This window comes from Juglans regia, chromosome 9, assembly GCF_001411555.2.
Source record: "Juglans regia cultivar Chandler chromosome 9, Walnut 2.0, whole genome shotgun sequence".
NCBI classification, from domain to species: domain Eukaryota; kingdom Viridiplantae; phylum Streptophyta; class Magnoliopsida; order Fagales; family Juglandaceae; genus Juglans; species Juglans regia.
The window spans coordinates 21192320-21207190 of NC_049909.1; the positions used below are offsets into that span (position 1 = coordinate 21192320).

Genomic DNA, 14871 nt, shown 5'->3' on the forward strand with positions numbered 1-14871 from the left:
TTCGTAGATTTTTTTTTAAATTACTTTGTATAGATGTTTTTTCTTTCACTTTCTATGAGATGTGACTTTCAGACTTATGTGGTTGTGAAATTTGTTTTGTGTTGCCGTCAAAGTTGATATTTCCAATTTTTCTCACCATAGTTTGCTTGCTGCGAAAATCCAGTTTGATTTGTCTCTCATTTTCCTTCATGGACTGTAGTGCTCGTGATCTTTTTATGAGTTCAACTTTCTTATTACACTCTGTGCTTCGGAAGTTATTGTTTGCTTTAGAGTTTGTTTGCTCAATTTTTTCTCTTCAACCGAGAACTTCATATTTCCTGATCAAAATCATGACTGTGGAGAATGGAAAAGGATAAGAAATGGGTTGAATTGACAAAAGTAAATCAGACATTTAAAAAGAAAAGATACATATTTACACTTAGGAACTTTGTTGGATAACAAATAAAAAATTAAAGATTTATTTTTTATAAAGATTCGGGCTAAACTTGAATGAGAAAAACTCACTTGAAGTGGTTCTCTTGTTATAATCCATTTGGTTTGAAGTCCCATGTTAGATACAAAGTTTCCACTTTTATTTCAGTTTATGTTTTGAGGAACCTCCTACATAAGTTATTTATTCATTAGCATACTACCAGCTTTGGAACCCTATTTGCGATTTTTTTTTCTTCCTTGAGATATAATGTGCATACATTTTACTATAAATTGAAAAAATGAAATAATGGGTAAATTTCATGGGTTCCTTAAACCAATTATGTAAATTTCATGATATCATAAAAAATATAATTTTAGGTTCCTTAAACCTAGGGGTGAAATTCGATGTCGTCGGCGTGGTTTTTGGGCAAAACCGACAATTGAAAAACTGGGGGAACAACCAACTGTAACTAGTCGACGGAGAGGAGGAAACCGATCGAGGTGGTTCTCGGTCGGCTTCGATTCCCCTAGCAGCATGATTCTACTGTGAGAGAGAGAGAGAGAGAGAGAGAGAGAGAGAGAGAGTTGCATAGGAGATCGAGAAATGGAAGAAGGTTGGGGAAGAAGAAGACCCCATATTGAAACGACGCCATTCCACATAAGTTTAAGTGGAACGATGTCATTTTAGACTTTTTTTTTTCTCAAGTCTTAATAAAATGACGCCCTAAACGGTATCGTTTCTATTATCTATCGTATACTTATAGATATAGAACGACGTCTTTCCATTTAAACTTAAGTGGAACGTCGTCGTTTTCATTAGTGTATATTAAAAAAAAAATTTATTATATCGGTCGGTTCAGCGATCCTGCCCAGCCTTAAACTGAGACCGAACCGCTGAACGTTGGTTCCTCTATTATTCCACTGCACGCCGGCCGGTTCTCCATTGGTTCTGGCCGGTTCCTGATGAAGTCGGCCGATTCGAGTCGACAGCGGCCGGTTGCGTCGGTTTCTATATAGCCGTACTTAAACCAATTATGTATCATTGCTCTTTACATGGGTAATTTGTGTTGTGCTGTGTTGTTGGGTTTCTTTGCAATGTATTCGTATCTCTCGGGGGAGGGGGCTGTGATGATAGTGTTATAGTACGGGTTAAATCATAAGTGTTAATAGGGCCCCATCGGATATGGCGGGGTAATCCTCATCCGAATTGTTATATTGCAGTTTCTGGTACTTTCCAGAAAATGCAATGGACATTTGGGTGGGGTTTTGTAGCCATTCGATATGAATGCCTCTTTTCTTATGCATACTGTCAATATTTCCGCCATTCTAAACCCAATTTATTTCTTTATTTTCAGAATTTTATGGGGAATTCAATGAGAATGCTCTTATTTAGTATTATTGTGATTTGAATGCTGTTTAGTTGTTGTTTTGTGTGAATATATGAATTGGTCAGTTCTGTGCAGTTACTTTTTGTTGTGTTATTGTTTTTGTGTTATTTTGAGAAGGAAAAGTAATGTGTAAATTAAACCCCCTCGCCTGTGATGATGACAACGCGTGGACCGTGGTGGAGATATAGGAAATTTATGGTCCTTTCCTGAATGGCTAAGTTACCCGAACGACCAACAAGTAGTGGCAACCGGTTGTTTAGACATGAGAGGGTGGCCAAATTTCGTAGATGTCACTATTCGGTTCTTGAGCCAACTATGGAAAAATCTCAAACTTCATAGTTACGTGTCTATAATTTCAATGCATTTTTAGATATGGATTCGCAAGACCCTGGCCATATGTACTTCACCAACCTCCTAAGTCAAGATCTTCAACAAGACCCCACTTACGGTGGGCAAAGTGTAAACTCTCCTATGACAGTTAATGACTCTCCACCCCTACCCCATAATGATTCTATCGGAGTTAGGAAATCAGTTAGGGGTGTGAACTTCACCCCTGAAAAAGACTAGTTACTTGTCTCTGTATGGTTTAATTGTAGGTTTGATGCCGTCCAGGGAACAAACAAAAAACACTCTCAACTTTAGAAAAAAATTTTGAATACTTCGAACAATTTAAATAAACCACAAATGACTGGGCAATAAAGTATTTAATACATCGGTGGTTAGTTATTTAAAAGGTGACAAACAAATTTTGTGCGAAAATAGTCCAAGTTGAAGGGTTGAATCAAAGTGGTATGACCGAGTAAGACAAGGTAAATATCCATACTCTTACTTGAGTTACGAATAATTAGTTTTTTTTTTTTTTTAAAACTTTGTATTAACATGTCGTTATTTTTGTTTACATGCTAGTATGACAAGGCAAATGTTATGTACCATTCGTTAGAGAAATGTTCATTTCAGTTCGAGCATTGTTGGTACCTGTTGATGGACTAATCTAAATGGAGTTGACATTTCACAAAGATGGATCCAAAGCGAAGGAAGACGATGTCCCCATCCCCGACCCTGACTCGATGTTCGGGCACTAAGACTGTAAATTCAATTTTTGATCTCAGGCCAAATAATGTGAGGGATAATTACATGATCGAATTTGACCGACCAATGGGAAGGAAAGCTGAAAAAGGAAAACGAAAGGCTAAAGGCATGACAGGAGATGAGATTGTTATGTTCAGCATGCTGAAGTATACTCTTTTGGAAGAGTCATGTGCTTAAAAGGAAGAGTTTTATCGTCTCAAGGTCGAGATGGAATATGACAAGAAAAAAGAGGTAAATAAAATCCGTCAAGAGGATGAAAAACTGAGATTAGAGGCCGAGAAGATGAAAATTGAGAAGGAAAAATAGCTAAATAAAATCCGTCAAGAAGACAAAAGATTGAGATTGGAGGTGGAGAAAGTATAGCTCGCCAATAAAGAAGCGGATCAACGCATTATGATGATGGACGTTAGTGCCATGCTAGCGCTGTAGCGGTTATATTTCGAGGAACTGCGGAGGAAAATCATGGCGAGACGCAATGATCTTACACATTTTGATCGATAAAAAATTAAGAATTTTTCCACAATTTTTTTCTTTATTTTCTGTTTCAAACAAAGATGTATGACAATATTATTGATACTAAGACAATTTAATTTTTATTTGGATTATCTAAATTTAAATGTTCAAACAAAAAAATTGGACATTACAATTTCAAGAACTATTACAAATGCACGCTCAAATATAGCCACTACTAACATGAAAGAAATATGAAACTACCGTAATTAACTCAAATATTATCACTACTAAAATGGCTGGAAAAACAAATCAAAGATTATGCGATATGTCTACTGTTGGGAAAATAATAACTATTATGTTCAATTCGATCTGCTTGGAGCTGATGATGTGTCGAGCTGTCTCTAATATGGTGATGATGTTGGATGAAGTCCGTAAGCTCAGTTGTATGATTGCGTGACAGTTCTGGAACTTCATCATCAAGTTGATCATACTCAATGTCATGACCCTCATTATCATCGCGCTCATCTTCAATGATCATATTATGTAGAATATCACATGCTTTCATTATATTTTTTAGTTCATTGACTTTGAACATTCAAGAACGTTCACGAATGATTGTAAATTGTTGTTGAAGTACCCCGAATGCAAGCTCGACATTTTTTTTTGCGGATTCTTGTGCTTTCACAAAAATTTTCTTGTTATTCCCTTAAGGTGATGAAATCGTCTTCACAAAAGATCGCCACTTGGGATAAATACCATTTGCAAGGTAATACTCCATAGTGTACTTGTTGCCATTGATTGTGTAATTGACTAGAGGAGCACGCTCTTGGGCAAGTTTCTTGAAAATAGAAGATCTCTCTAGCACATTAATGTCGTTATGTGAACCTGACATATCAAAAAATGCATGCGATATCCAAAGATCATATGAAGCAACTGCTTCTAAAATAATAGTTGGTTCACGAATGTGGCCGGAGTACATACTTTTCCAGGCTGCAGGACAATTTTTTCACTTCCAATGCATGCAGTCAATGCTTCCCAGCATTTATCGGAATCCCCGTTGTTCACCAACTACAAGCAATCGAGCAATATCATTGGCATTTGGTGATCGCAAATATGATTCTGAAAAAATACTAACTATTATCTCAGAGAATTTTGTAAGGCTCTCAATTGCGGTGCTTTCACCAATACGTATATATTCATCCATAAAATCTTCAATAACCCCATACGACAGCATTCTAAGTGATGCGATTATTTATTGCATAGAAGATAAACCAAGTCTTCCGACACTATCTCTTATTTGGATGAAATACGACTCGTAAGACTCTACCTCATTTAAAATACGGAGAAATAAAGGCTCATCCAAAATCTTATTTGAAATAGATTCAAGAGATATATTGGATTTTCTGTAAAATAATTGCGAAATAGGCGCTCGTGCCATTGAATATGATCACGCCGAATGAACTTACGGCGTTGACGATTACCTCGATATCTCGATGACTGTTCATCGGTCTTGTCATTAAGAACAACATCCAACTCATTTTCGGATGATAAATATGTGAACAATTTACGAAAGAAAGTACGAGCCATTTGATGAAGGGAGTGAGATATCAGGAGAGACTGTTGAATTTCAGTTATTTAGATCAAATGAGACTTGAGTTTGTGAGAATGTGAATACAAGCAGAATGCGATTTTATAGAGAAAAAAAGTTACCATTACATATAGAAAAAAAATATTACCGTTTGAAAGAAGACAAAAAAAGTTACCGTTTGAGGCAGGAGTTCAAAATGTTACCATTGGAGGTAGGAGTTCAAAATGTTACCATTAGAAAATGCACATATTAAAAAAAAATTACTATGTTTATAATATGGATTTCGGTTTGAAAAATAATAGTGTATTCGGAAGTCAAAATCGTATAAGTATTTAGTAGAATGTAATATTTAAAAAGAAGATAATAAGACAAAAGAGTTAGTAGTTAAGATTATAAATGGAAGTTAGAGAAAAAATAATAAAGAAAGAATAGAGAAAATATTATTTTATAGAAAAAACTTTTGAAATGAGATGTATAAGAAATGAGATGAATAGATAGGTATGGGGAATGAGATGTATAAGATTTTTGAAAGATGAGTAAAATTTAGGAAAAAGCTTTATGGAATATACTTTTTAATTAAATTATAGGAAAAATTATGGGAAATCCAATGAGAATGCTCTTGAAGAGTCTTCTTGTTGTTTTTGCGTGTGTTTCAACGTCTATAATTTAAAGAAAAAAAGGGAAACGATTTTTTTTTTATTGACGCATATGAATGTTGGTGACTTGGTGTCCAATAATAAACTGTTAAAAAAGCCATTGCATTTTCCAACGATGCTTCTTGGAAGGGTACGATTGACGTGAACGCTTTTATATAATAGAATTGCTATGTAAAATTAGGGGTGTAGTCCATCCGGTTTAGTTCGATTTTAGAAAAAATTTGGAATCGAATTGGTATGTATTGGATTTACATTTTCAAGAATTGATTCCGCACCAATTACCTCCTAAATCGGTACTTCCGATTTTACCAGTTCCGGTCTAATTTTTTGGTTTTAATATACTATATACTATAATATATGTAATAATATATAATACTATAGTGATAATATATTGTAGTACATTATAATATATATTACAATTGTATTAGAGACTATAATGATATATTATAATATATAATGATATAGTATTAGTATAACTATTAATACAATAGACTATAACGATATAAAATTTTAAAAATTTAATATTTATTAATTAGTAATTTAGCATATAATACAAAACTATTTTATATATAATTACATATTATATATAAAAATTATATACAACATAAAAAATTATAATATATATGAATCTGTCCGGTTCAGTCCGATCCGATTTTAGAAAAAGAAAAATGAGAACCAGATTGATTTTGACCAGTTTTAAAAAAAATAAAACCGATACCAAATTAAACCAAACTCGGTACCGGACCCAACCCACCGGTTTGGTCTGATTTATCGATTCACCGATTTATTTTTACACCCTTATGTAAAACTATAAATTGATATAATTTTAAATTTGATTTATAAAAAAAATAATTTTATTATTTAATATATCATGTCAAATTAATTTAATTTATAAATTTATTTTTATGTAATTTATTTGTAACCAAAAAAATATTTTAAAAAAAAAATTTGAATTATTGTGATTCACAAAAAATTGGGCTGGGCTGGGCTTTTCATCACAAAAACGGTGACGTCTCACAGTCTTTTGCCAGTTGTTACCTTCCCCTTCCGTATCTTCACCCACATCACTGGCGACATAGCCAATCACCAGTCGCCAAGTGCCAAAGTCTGCTGTTTCTCAACCATGGGCCCACCACAACCAGCACCACCGGCGGCACCCAAATCCTCCGTTCCGCTCATCGGCCACCTGATAAGCCTGGACACGACCCTCTCCCGGCAGCTCCACTCCCTGACCCAACCCGTTCTCCCATCCTCTCTCCTACTCCTCCTCGAGCTCTCCGCCGACTTCCGCCTCTTCTTCCCGATCTCCCTCTCTCTCCTCCTATCCCCCTCTCTCCTCCGCCCCTTCCTTCCCCCTCTCCTCCTCGGTCTTCTCCTCGATCTCGCCCTCATCGGCCTCGTCAAGCTTCTCTTTCGCCGATCCCGCCCTCCCCACAACCACACCCACAGCATGAACGTCGCCGTTTCTGCCGACCACTTCTCATTCCCCAGCGGCCACGCCTCCCGCGTCTGTTTCGTGGCTTCCCTCGCTCACCTCTCAGCTGCTGCCATTCGCCAGGGTCATCACGAGGCTAGTAAGACCGTGAATTTCGTTCTCCTCGTTGTTTGGGTATGGGCGGTTTTGACCTCAGTGTCTAGGGTTTTGCTCGGCCGGCATTTCGTTTCCGATGTCTTCGTTGGTGCGTGTTTGGGTGTTCTTGAAGCTGTCTTTTCTTTCCGCTTCCTCAAGTTTTAAAGCATTTCAGGTACTGTAATCTCAAATTGTTGGGGGAAAGATTGGTACCTTTTTTTTTTTTTTTTTTAAAAAATTTATCCTTTTTGTGAAATTGCTATCCATATCATCGGAGGCGATGCAATGCAGTGATGCAGGACCTCTTCTTATTTTGTGTATTTGTCCTTAAGAAAAAAGGAAGTATTCAGAAGTGGCAGGCATGTATGTATGAACTCAATCGGTATCCACTGTTGGATTAGCTTCCTTGTCTTAAAGGAGGATCCACCTTTCTTGTAAGCTTCTTCTTTTAAATTTTTTTTTTCCGAGTTTCTTTCCCTCAGTTGACATGTGGCCGCATAGCATTCTTCAACTTACACTTCTGGATAAACATTGTTTGGATTTTTTTTTTCCTGGATAAACATTGAATGGAGTTGGTATTAGGGGTTACCATGAATTTAGCTTTAGGAAAAGTTGAGGGTTTAGGATTTCGAAAACCTGGAGATTTACGCAAAAGAAGGCCTTGACTTCACTGTTGCTGGGCAGCTGCAAAAGTTGAGGCCTTACTCTTGAACGAGAAGAGGGTGCTTTATGTTGGATTGCTAGCCTTAGGAATCTAATGGGAGTCTCTTTCTATTAACTATGTAGATGTAGCATCAGATATACAATTTTACCGCCCAAGATATTTTCTAGAAGTACTGCCCAAGATTTACTGGGGGAAAACCTTACTTTTCGTTACCAAAATAGTACGCTGACTGATGCAGAGTGCTAAAATTTGAAGAACCTTCTCAGATTTGGTACCAAAACATCTGCTGCACAGTGATCGATCTATGTTAAGCTTTTTTATGACTTGTAAGAACTCTGCTTGTGCCGTTGTTAAGTGCAGCATAGGGTTCTTCGGAATTTGCAGGAGGTGCAGTCTTCTCTTCATATGAAACTGACCTGGAATCTCATTCAAGGCAAATCGACATGGTCACAATTTTACTTGGCTAAATTTGTTGGTCAGAAGCATATTACCATGGTTGATACCAGAAAGGGATCCAAATTCTGGAAATTGTTAATGAGTAACTTAGCTGTTGTTCTTCGAAATTCTAAATGGAGGGTTAGGGAAGGGAGGTTGTCGTTCTGGCGTGATAAGTGGCTCAGTGATGGTCCGATTATTGAACAACAAGAAGTTAGTGAGTTACCAGATTTATTGTTGGCTGACTGTAAAACCGAAAATGGATGGAATGTAGAGGTTTTTGATTGATTGGTTCGAGTAGAAAAGTCAGATCAGATTCTGGAAGAGTTGGGAAGAATTAAGTCAGGGAAGGATGTGCTTATATGGTTGCCGAATGCTCAAGGAAATTTTTCAACCCGTAGTGCATGGGATTGTATACGGATTCGTGCTCTTAAAATACCTTGGATGAATTGGATGTGGCATCCTTCGTTGCCGGGAAAAATGTCGATAATTATGTGGAAGGCTATGCATGGCTGTTTACCAGTGGATGATCGCATAGGCAGAGTGGGTATTTATCTTGTATCTAAGTGTGATTGTTGTAGTTCAGGGGGTTATGAGGACCAGAATCATATCCTTGCATTGGGGACTTTTGCCGAACAGGTTTGGCGCATTTGTTCATTAAAGCTGGGAATGCCACTGTTGGAAGGCCGAACCTGGAGAGAAAAAATAGAATGTTGGTATCAGCATGTTAAGAATTCTTCTCAGAGTGGACAATTAATTGGCATCCTTCCTTCTATTTATCACTTGGAGACTTTGGTGGCATCGGTACAAGGCAAGAATGGAGGGGGAACAAGAATCTGTGCAGGTGGTTTGGGGATCAATAAAATATTGGCTGGCGGTAGCAGGGGAGAAGATTAAGGGGCATTCAGATTTGAGTCAGCGAGATGAGGAAATATTGCAGCTTCTTAATCTGCCTGTTAAGCCTCAAAAGAAAGTTTCTACTCAGATAGTTAAATGGTTGCAACCTCCAGAAGGTTGGTTTAAGCTGAATGTTGATGGAAGCTCCTTAGGAAATCCAGGTCCTTCAGGTGCTGGAGGTTCTATCCTAGATCATCAGCGCAAATTGATTTCTGGTTTTTCTATCTTTACCCGTACTCAGTCTAATAATTTTTCTGAGTTTATGGGTTTGATTCAAGGGCTGCGCATAGTGAGATTTTTGGGTTTGTAAAATGTGGAGATTGAGATGGATTCTATGCTGGTGATTGAATGGTTGAGGAAAAAGAGATGTGGTCTTTGGTACTTGGAATTGGGAGGAATTGCTACAGTTGTTGGATGGGCTATGTTATTGTTTTTGCCATATATATAGGGAGTGCAATTTTTTGGCAGATGGATTTGCACGCATGGGTATTGCAGGTGTTTGCAAGATTTGGAATAATGGTTCTGAGCTTCCTCGTTGTCTTCGGGGTCATTTTCATTTGAATAAGGGGGGTTGTTCTTTTATTAGATCAAAAATGTGTTCTGGGTAGAGGCCTTAGATTGGTTTTAGTTTATGCTTTGGCTTTGTTGGGTTTTTTGGGGAGGTTTTATTCTTTATTGTTCCACGGGTTTCTCCTCAGCCTTTCTATGAGGATGATTTATAATAAGAAGGCTTGACCTCCCTCTTTATTATTACAAAAAAAAGAATTTGCAGCATAGCTATATGGATTTGAAAAGGAAAATTAACCATATCCCTGTTATGAGGACATCATCTTTAGAATCTATGGTCGGACTGGAATAAGCTGGTCCAGAGTCTGCCTGAGCCCATGAGGAAGTGTCTGTCTTAATATCTGCCGAGCCTGTCATATAGGACCATTCTCTTAACCTGGGCCTGATTTTCCAATCAAGCTCTGGGATGACTTCTAGCCTCTCCACTCTCCAGAGTGATGGAGAATGATCTAGCATTTTGCCCCACGTTTCCAGCTGGATCAAGTTGAGAGAGGGAGAGGGCAAAGATACTTGTTGGAATGGCAGCAGAATGGATTCTTGAAAGCCCGTCAACGAGGTTTTTGGTTCCTTTTAGATAAATGTTTGATTCATTCAAACCTTTAACAAACCTGGTGCTCACTATGAGACAACCTTAAGAAGGTTTTTGATTCCTTTAGGAAAATGTTTGTTTCATTATGTCCTTAATATGGATCTGGTGCTCACCATGTAGACAACTTCAGCAATATATTTGTGTATGTTATTCGCCTAAGATGGGAAATCAGGAATGTTACCTGCATGATTTTTTATAAGCAAGTGTCATCTTGTAGTGCTCAATTTACTTATAAAAAATTTTTGTGTACGGCTTAATTTTTCAGAGTGAAGTCTAAGGTTACAAGATTCAATCTTGTTTGGGTGTATGAAAAAAATCCGTGTTTGAACGACAAAACAATTCAGATAATGATGGTTCACATTGGTGCATGCTTTTCTTGGAGTGTGCCAATCAAATCGAGGATGATTTATGACAACAATGTTTCGTCTATCCCATGTGCTTTGCTGCTGTCAATTAGTCTTCTTTATTAGACATGTTGCTGACACCATGGAAGTACGGTGTTCCTATCGTTTAGGTTTTAGATCCCTTTGTGCTTGCTTCTCTGATTGGAGTGAAATTGATTTATTGCTTTGTTGTCTGTTATTAATTTGTCAGGTTTAGTTGATCATCAGTCCTACTTTGTTTTAGAGGCAGAAAGTAATTGAAAGGAAAGGGAATCCTAGTGGAATAAAATCAATATTCTCCTGCGAAATCATAAGAAGTGTACATCTATAAAGTCGTGTTTGAAAGTTTGGTCTATGAAAGACTGGCTGCGCAAGCCTTCTCGAGTTTAATCACGTACTCATACTTTGTTTCCCTTGTATTTCTAAATCGAAGTTTGGGTTAGACCCAAGTTAACAAGTGAGGGGAAAAAGAGGAAAGGTAGATTGCATTGTGGTATGCTTTATGCAATCCGATGGTTGCATCATGGCTGTTACTATTACGATGGAAAGGTGATACATACAGAGACCAAAGAAAGTAAATACCTATTCGAGTTAATTGATTTGACAAGTTAATTGGGTGGAAAATTCTTCGTGCCAACAGTTTAATCCTTACCCATTTTACGTTGAAAAGAGGGGATATGCCATTACACTATCAGGTCATTGAAGATTGATGAGTCATGATTGTTGCTTTTTCTTTTTCGTTACATCTTTTTCTTATCGATGTGTCCGAGAAATAGATACACACGCATTCGTCAAAGATATGCTCACTATGCTTTGAAATTCCACATGCAGAAGTCTCTGTCCTACAATAATTTAGTTGTAGTCTACAGCCACGTGTGATGGGGGTCCTACCATGGACTCTACACTTTGAATATGAGGTCCGTGCCGAAAGGATTCTGGGCAATTTTGTTAGAACTATGCACCTTGTGGTTCGATCTTGTCAATTTGTTGGTCACTTGCATGCGTGCTTGTTTTTATTCTCTTTTCATGATTGTGATTTGAATCCGGTAAGGCTGGCTATCTTGTCAAACCAACCAATCTTTGTTGGAACGCAGATAATAGCTTTAGTAGGAGCAGCAGTCAATCACTGAAAGCTAGCCTAGTTAGATTAAACATGCTGCATGCGTCGAAGCTAGGATTGGCGATGAACAAACTCGTCTGGAATGCAGAATAGGTTTGCTTTTATTTTAAGTTGGTCCAGTCTCTTGCGAGCAAACAGAACTTTGGCAGTGAACCATGGGATGGGCCACAACGGAGGAGAATGCCTTAGCGTACAGCTTGATGTCTTGGTTTTTTGAACAACGATTTGTTAAATTGTATATCTGGACTCGTCAGCGTTGGTTTGTTAACACTTTAGCTCATCTACTTGCTCAAACTTAAGTGAACCATAACTTGTTGCTAGACTCCGTTTTCCTCTCTCTCTTTGGATTGAATTGTTTTATTTTTCTTGACGATTGCATGGTATAATATCGAGATGGAAGAACATGAGAAATTGCCTACATTTCCCAGTGATTGTTTTTGTTTTCTTTTAATATTGGATTAGATCGAAATTGAATGGGTCGATCGTGCGAACGAGGTGGAGAGAGCATGGGGTATTAATGTGGAGAGTAGAGCTAACAAGCGATGATACTGTGGCTGAAATTTGAAACATCCGCACAGTTTGACCATGTTGTCTTTGGAGATAATAATAATAATAATAATAATAATAATAATAATAAAATGAAGGAGAGAACCAGATCCACAAGAAAAAATAAAAAACCCAAGGAAAAATAAAAAAAAGTAGATGAAAAATGAAAAAAAAAATTCACCGGGGATGAAGACAAATTTATTTATATATTTTGGCTGATTACCATAACAGGACAAACAAAAGAAGACAAAGTTTTTGGAGAGAGGAGGGGATGCATCGGAAGAAAGGAAGCTCCGGAGAGACAGCAGACCGGAGGACATAAGAATAATGTTATTCATTTTAATTTAAGAATAATGTTATTTTTTCTGATTGATTTGATTAGTGTCATTAACATCGATCACAATAGATGTAAGTTTTTAATATATATATATATATATATTTATATGACAGCCGATCGATGGACTGTACTGTTAATTGATTATTAAATATTTAACTGTATAGCCTCTGGGACCTGCGTGGTTGTTCTAACTCTTACGTGTCTATTGCTTCGACGCCTGCATTCGAGCATGGACCAAATCCTAGTGCCAGAGCTGAGCTCTATGCTTACGTATTGGACCGGTCAAGCCTCATTGATTAGTCCCCAAGTAAGGACAACAATTTCAGAGCTGGGAAGCCTGCTCTGACTGTATGACATAGCTTGGGAGAGCAGCCCCATAAATGAGACATTCAAAAATCAAAAATTTATGGCTCTCTTTGATTTTGTACACCAATCTTTACATATAAATATGTATTGGGAAGCCGTGAAACTGGCCAATGCAACTTCAAAAGGGATTTTTGGAAAGGGGCTCATCGGCTCAGAGTTTGATTACCTTGTGAGTTCTGACCAAAAAAGCTATCCGACCACGGAGCCAAATTGGATTTGTAATTTGTAAACACTGAGGAGAGGACTGGAATTGCCTTAACGTGCATGTCTTTCTATTTAACCTGTGTACCACCCCTGTTGATTGCTGCCACAAACAGAGGAACCTGGGCAGAGGGATTCAGAGCAGATCAGAGAGACTGACTCCATTGAAGCAGAAGCGTTGAAAGAGTTCAGAGGAGACGACGAGACTGCGCCTCATTTGAAGCTCTGACATCTTTCCCCACCATTTCTTTCTTTTTTTCTGAGGCTGACATAGTTTGCTCAGAGAGAGAGAGAGAGAGAGAGAGTGAGGGTTGTTTTAGGTTAAGACTTCAAGGGGTAAAAAAAAAAAAACTGGTGTTAAATGAATCTTTTTCTGTCGAACTTGAATCCCTGTGCAATTATCTTTAGAGCATGCACAGAAGGTGAGTTACGTACTCATGTAATGTAATGGAAAAAGATGCACGTTTTGCAGTTTACTCCAACATCATGGATTAAGATGAAATTACTCTTAACTAAATATGATAAGCAGTTTCATAAGCAACCGGTTCTAACCTAACCCTAAAAAGAAAAAGGTGGGGGGAGGAAATATAGATGTCTGAGCGATAAAAGGTTGTTGTTTATCCAGAGTTACGTACGTACAGTTTGTTTTTTTGTTTTTGTCTTTAACAAGAAAAGGAAGTCGGAGGTAGATTTTGATAAAAGTTATTACAACCTAAACTTGCAGTGCATTCAAGATCATGCACTATCTGTCAGATTCAAAGGCAGAGCTTCTTGATGAATACTATCTCGCTATAAAAATTCAACAAGGCAATTCTTTCTGGCTCAAAAACACAGATCAAACATTAACTATTGGACCAATCTATGTCTGAGAACTTCTGAAAGCTAGCTAGGGAGCTTGATCATCAATATCGTCTTTCTAACACGAGGAACGATCGTACGTGTTATACACTTGGAGTTTTATTTTTTGATCAATTGTGGCTATTTACTTCAAAATTACAAGAAGATTTGGTTAAATCAATACTCTACTTTGTGTTAATTTGCAAGCGGCTAGCTAGACTTTCGTGTGTGTGATTGATTCCACTTTTTATATTACTTTTTGTGTTGTTCCCAACAGCATGCATATGATTAGTATCGGTCACAAAGAAGAACCTAAGAGATTTCAACGAGAAATATTCCAGTCCAATGTAGGTTTATGTCGCCGGTAGGTGTCGTACGTGCAGCTAGATCGAACTGTGTTTACACTGTCTTTATAAGAGATCAGAAACTCTAGCGTATGGTCTAAAATTAAAGGTAGCACGCCACTGGCCACACCGACCATTCAAGTCGATCAAAGACCGTCACCAACAAGGAAATTGAATATATCTGAACTACTATACGTGGGCAAAGATTGCTCGATCCCCCTCCATTTATTTTCTGGTTTTTGTTTTTGCCTCGAAAGAACGATATAATGTATGGGCAGGCACATGCTATTCTGGCGAGAGACACGTTTTAAAAATGATAAAAAATATATATTGATATGATAGGGGAGCATAGAAGTATTGGTCTGTGCACAGTGGACATGAGCAGCTGTAGGGGCCGGTTGCAATTGGTCAAATGAGGTGTTTCCCGAGT

General features: G+C 37.6%; 1 protein-coding gene across 4 annotated transcripts; it reads left to right on the top strand.

Annotated features, from left to right (window-relative positions):
• Positions 1-6629: 6629 nt before the first annotated feature.
• Positions 6630-12130, top strand: LOC109013119 (probable lipid phosphate phosphatase beta). 4 transcript variants are annotated; one of them, XR_001999550.2, is made up of 2 exons: positions 6630-7589; positions 11785-12130. XR_001999550.2 is itself a non-coding variant. In XM_018995094.2 (2 exons), exon 1 carries the CDS (start codon positions 6709-6711, stop codon positions 7318-7320), a length of 612 nt encoding a protein of 203 aa, XP_018850639.1. In that variant the 5' UTR covers positions 6630-6708; the 3' UTR covers positions 7321-7330; positions 11785-12130. The 4 variants fall into 4 exon arrangements, 3 of the variants coding, with proteins under 3 accessions (XP_018850639.1, XP_018850641.1, XP_018850638.1); XM_018995094.2 differs by having other exon boundaries at positions 6630-7330; XM_018995096.2 differs by lacking the exon at positions 11785-12130 and adding an exon at positions 8180-8198 and having other exon boundaries at positions 6630-7330.
• The last annotated feature ends 2741 nt before the right edge of the window (positions 12131-14871 follow it).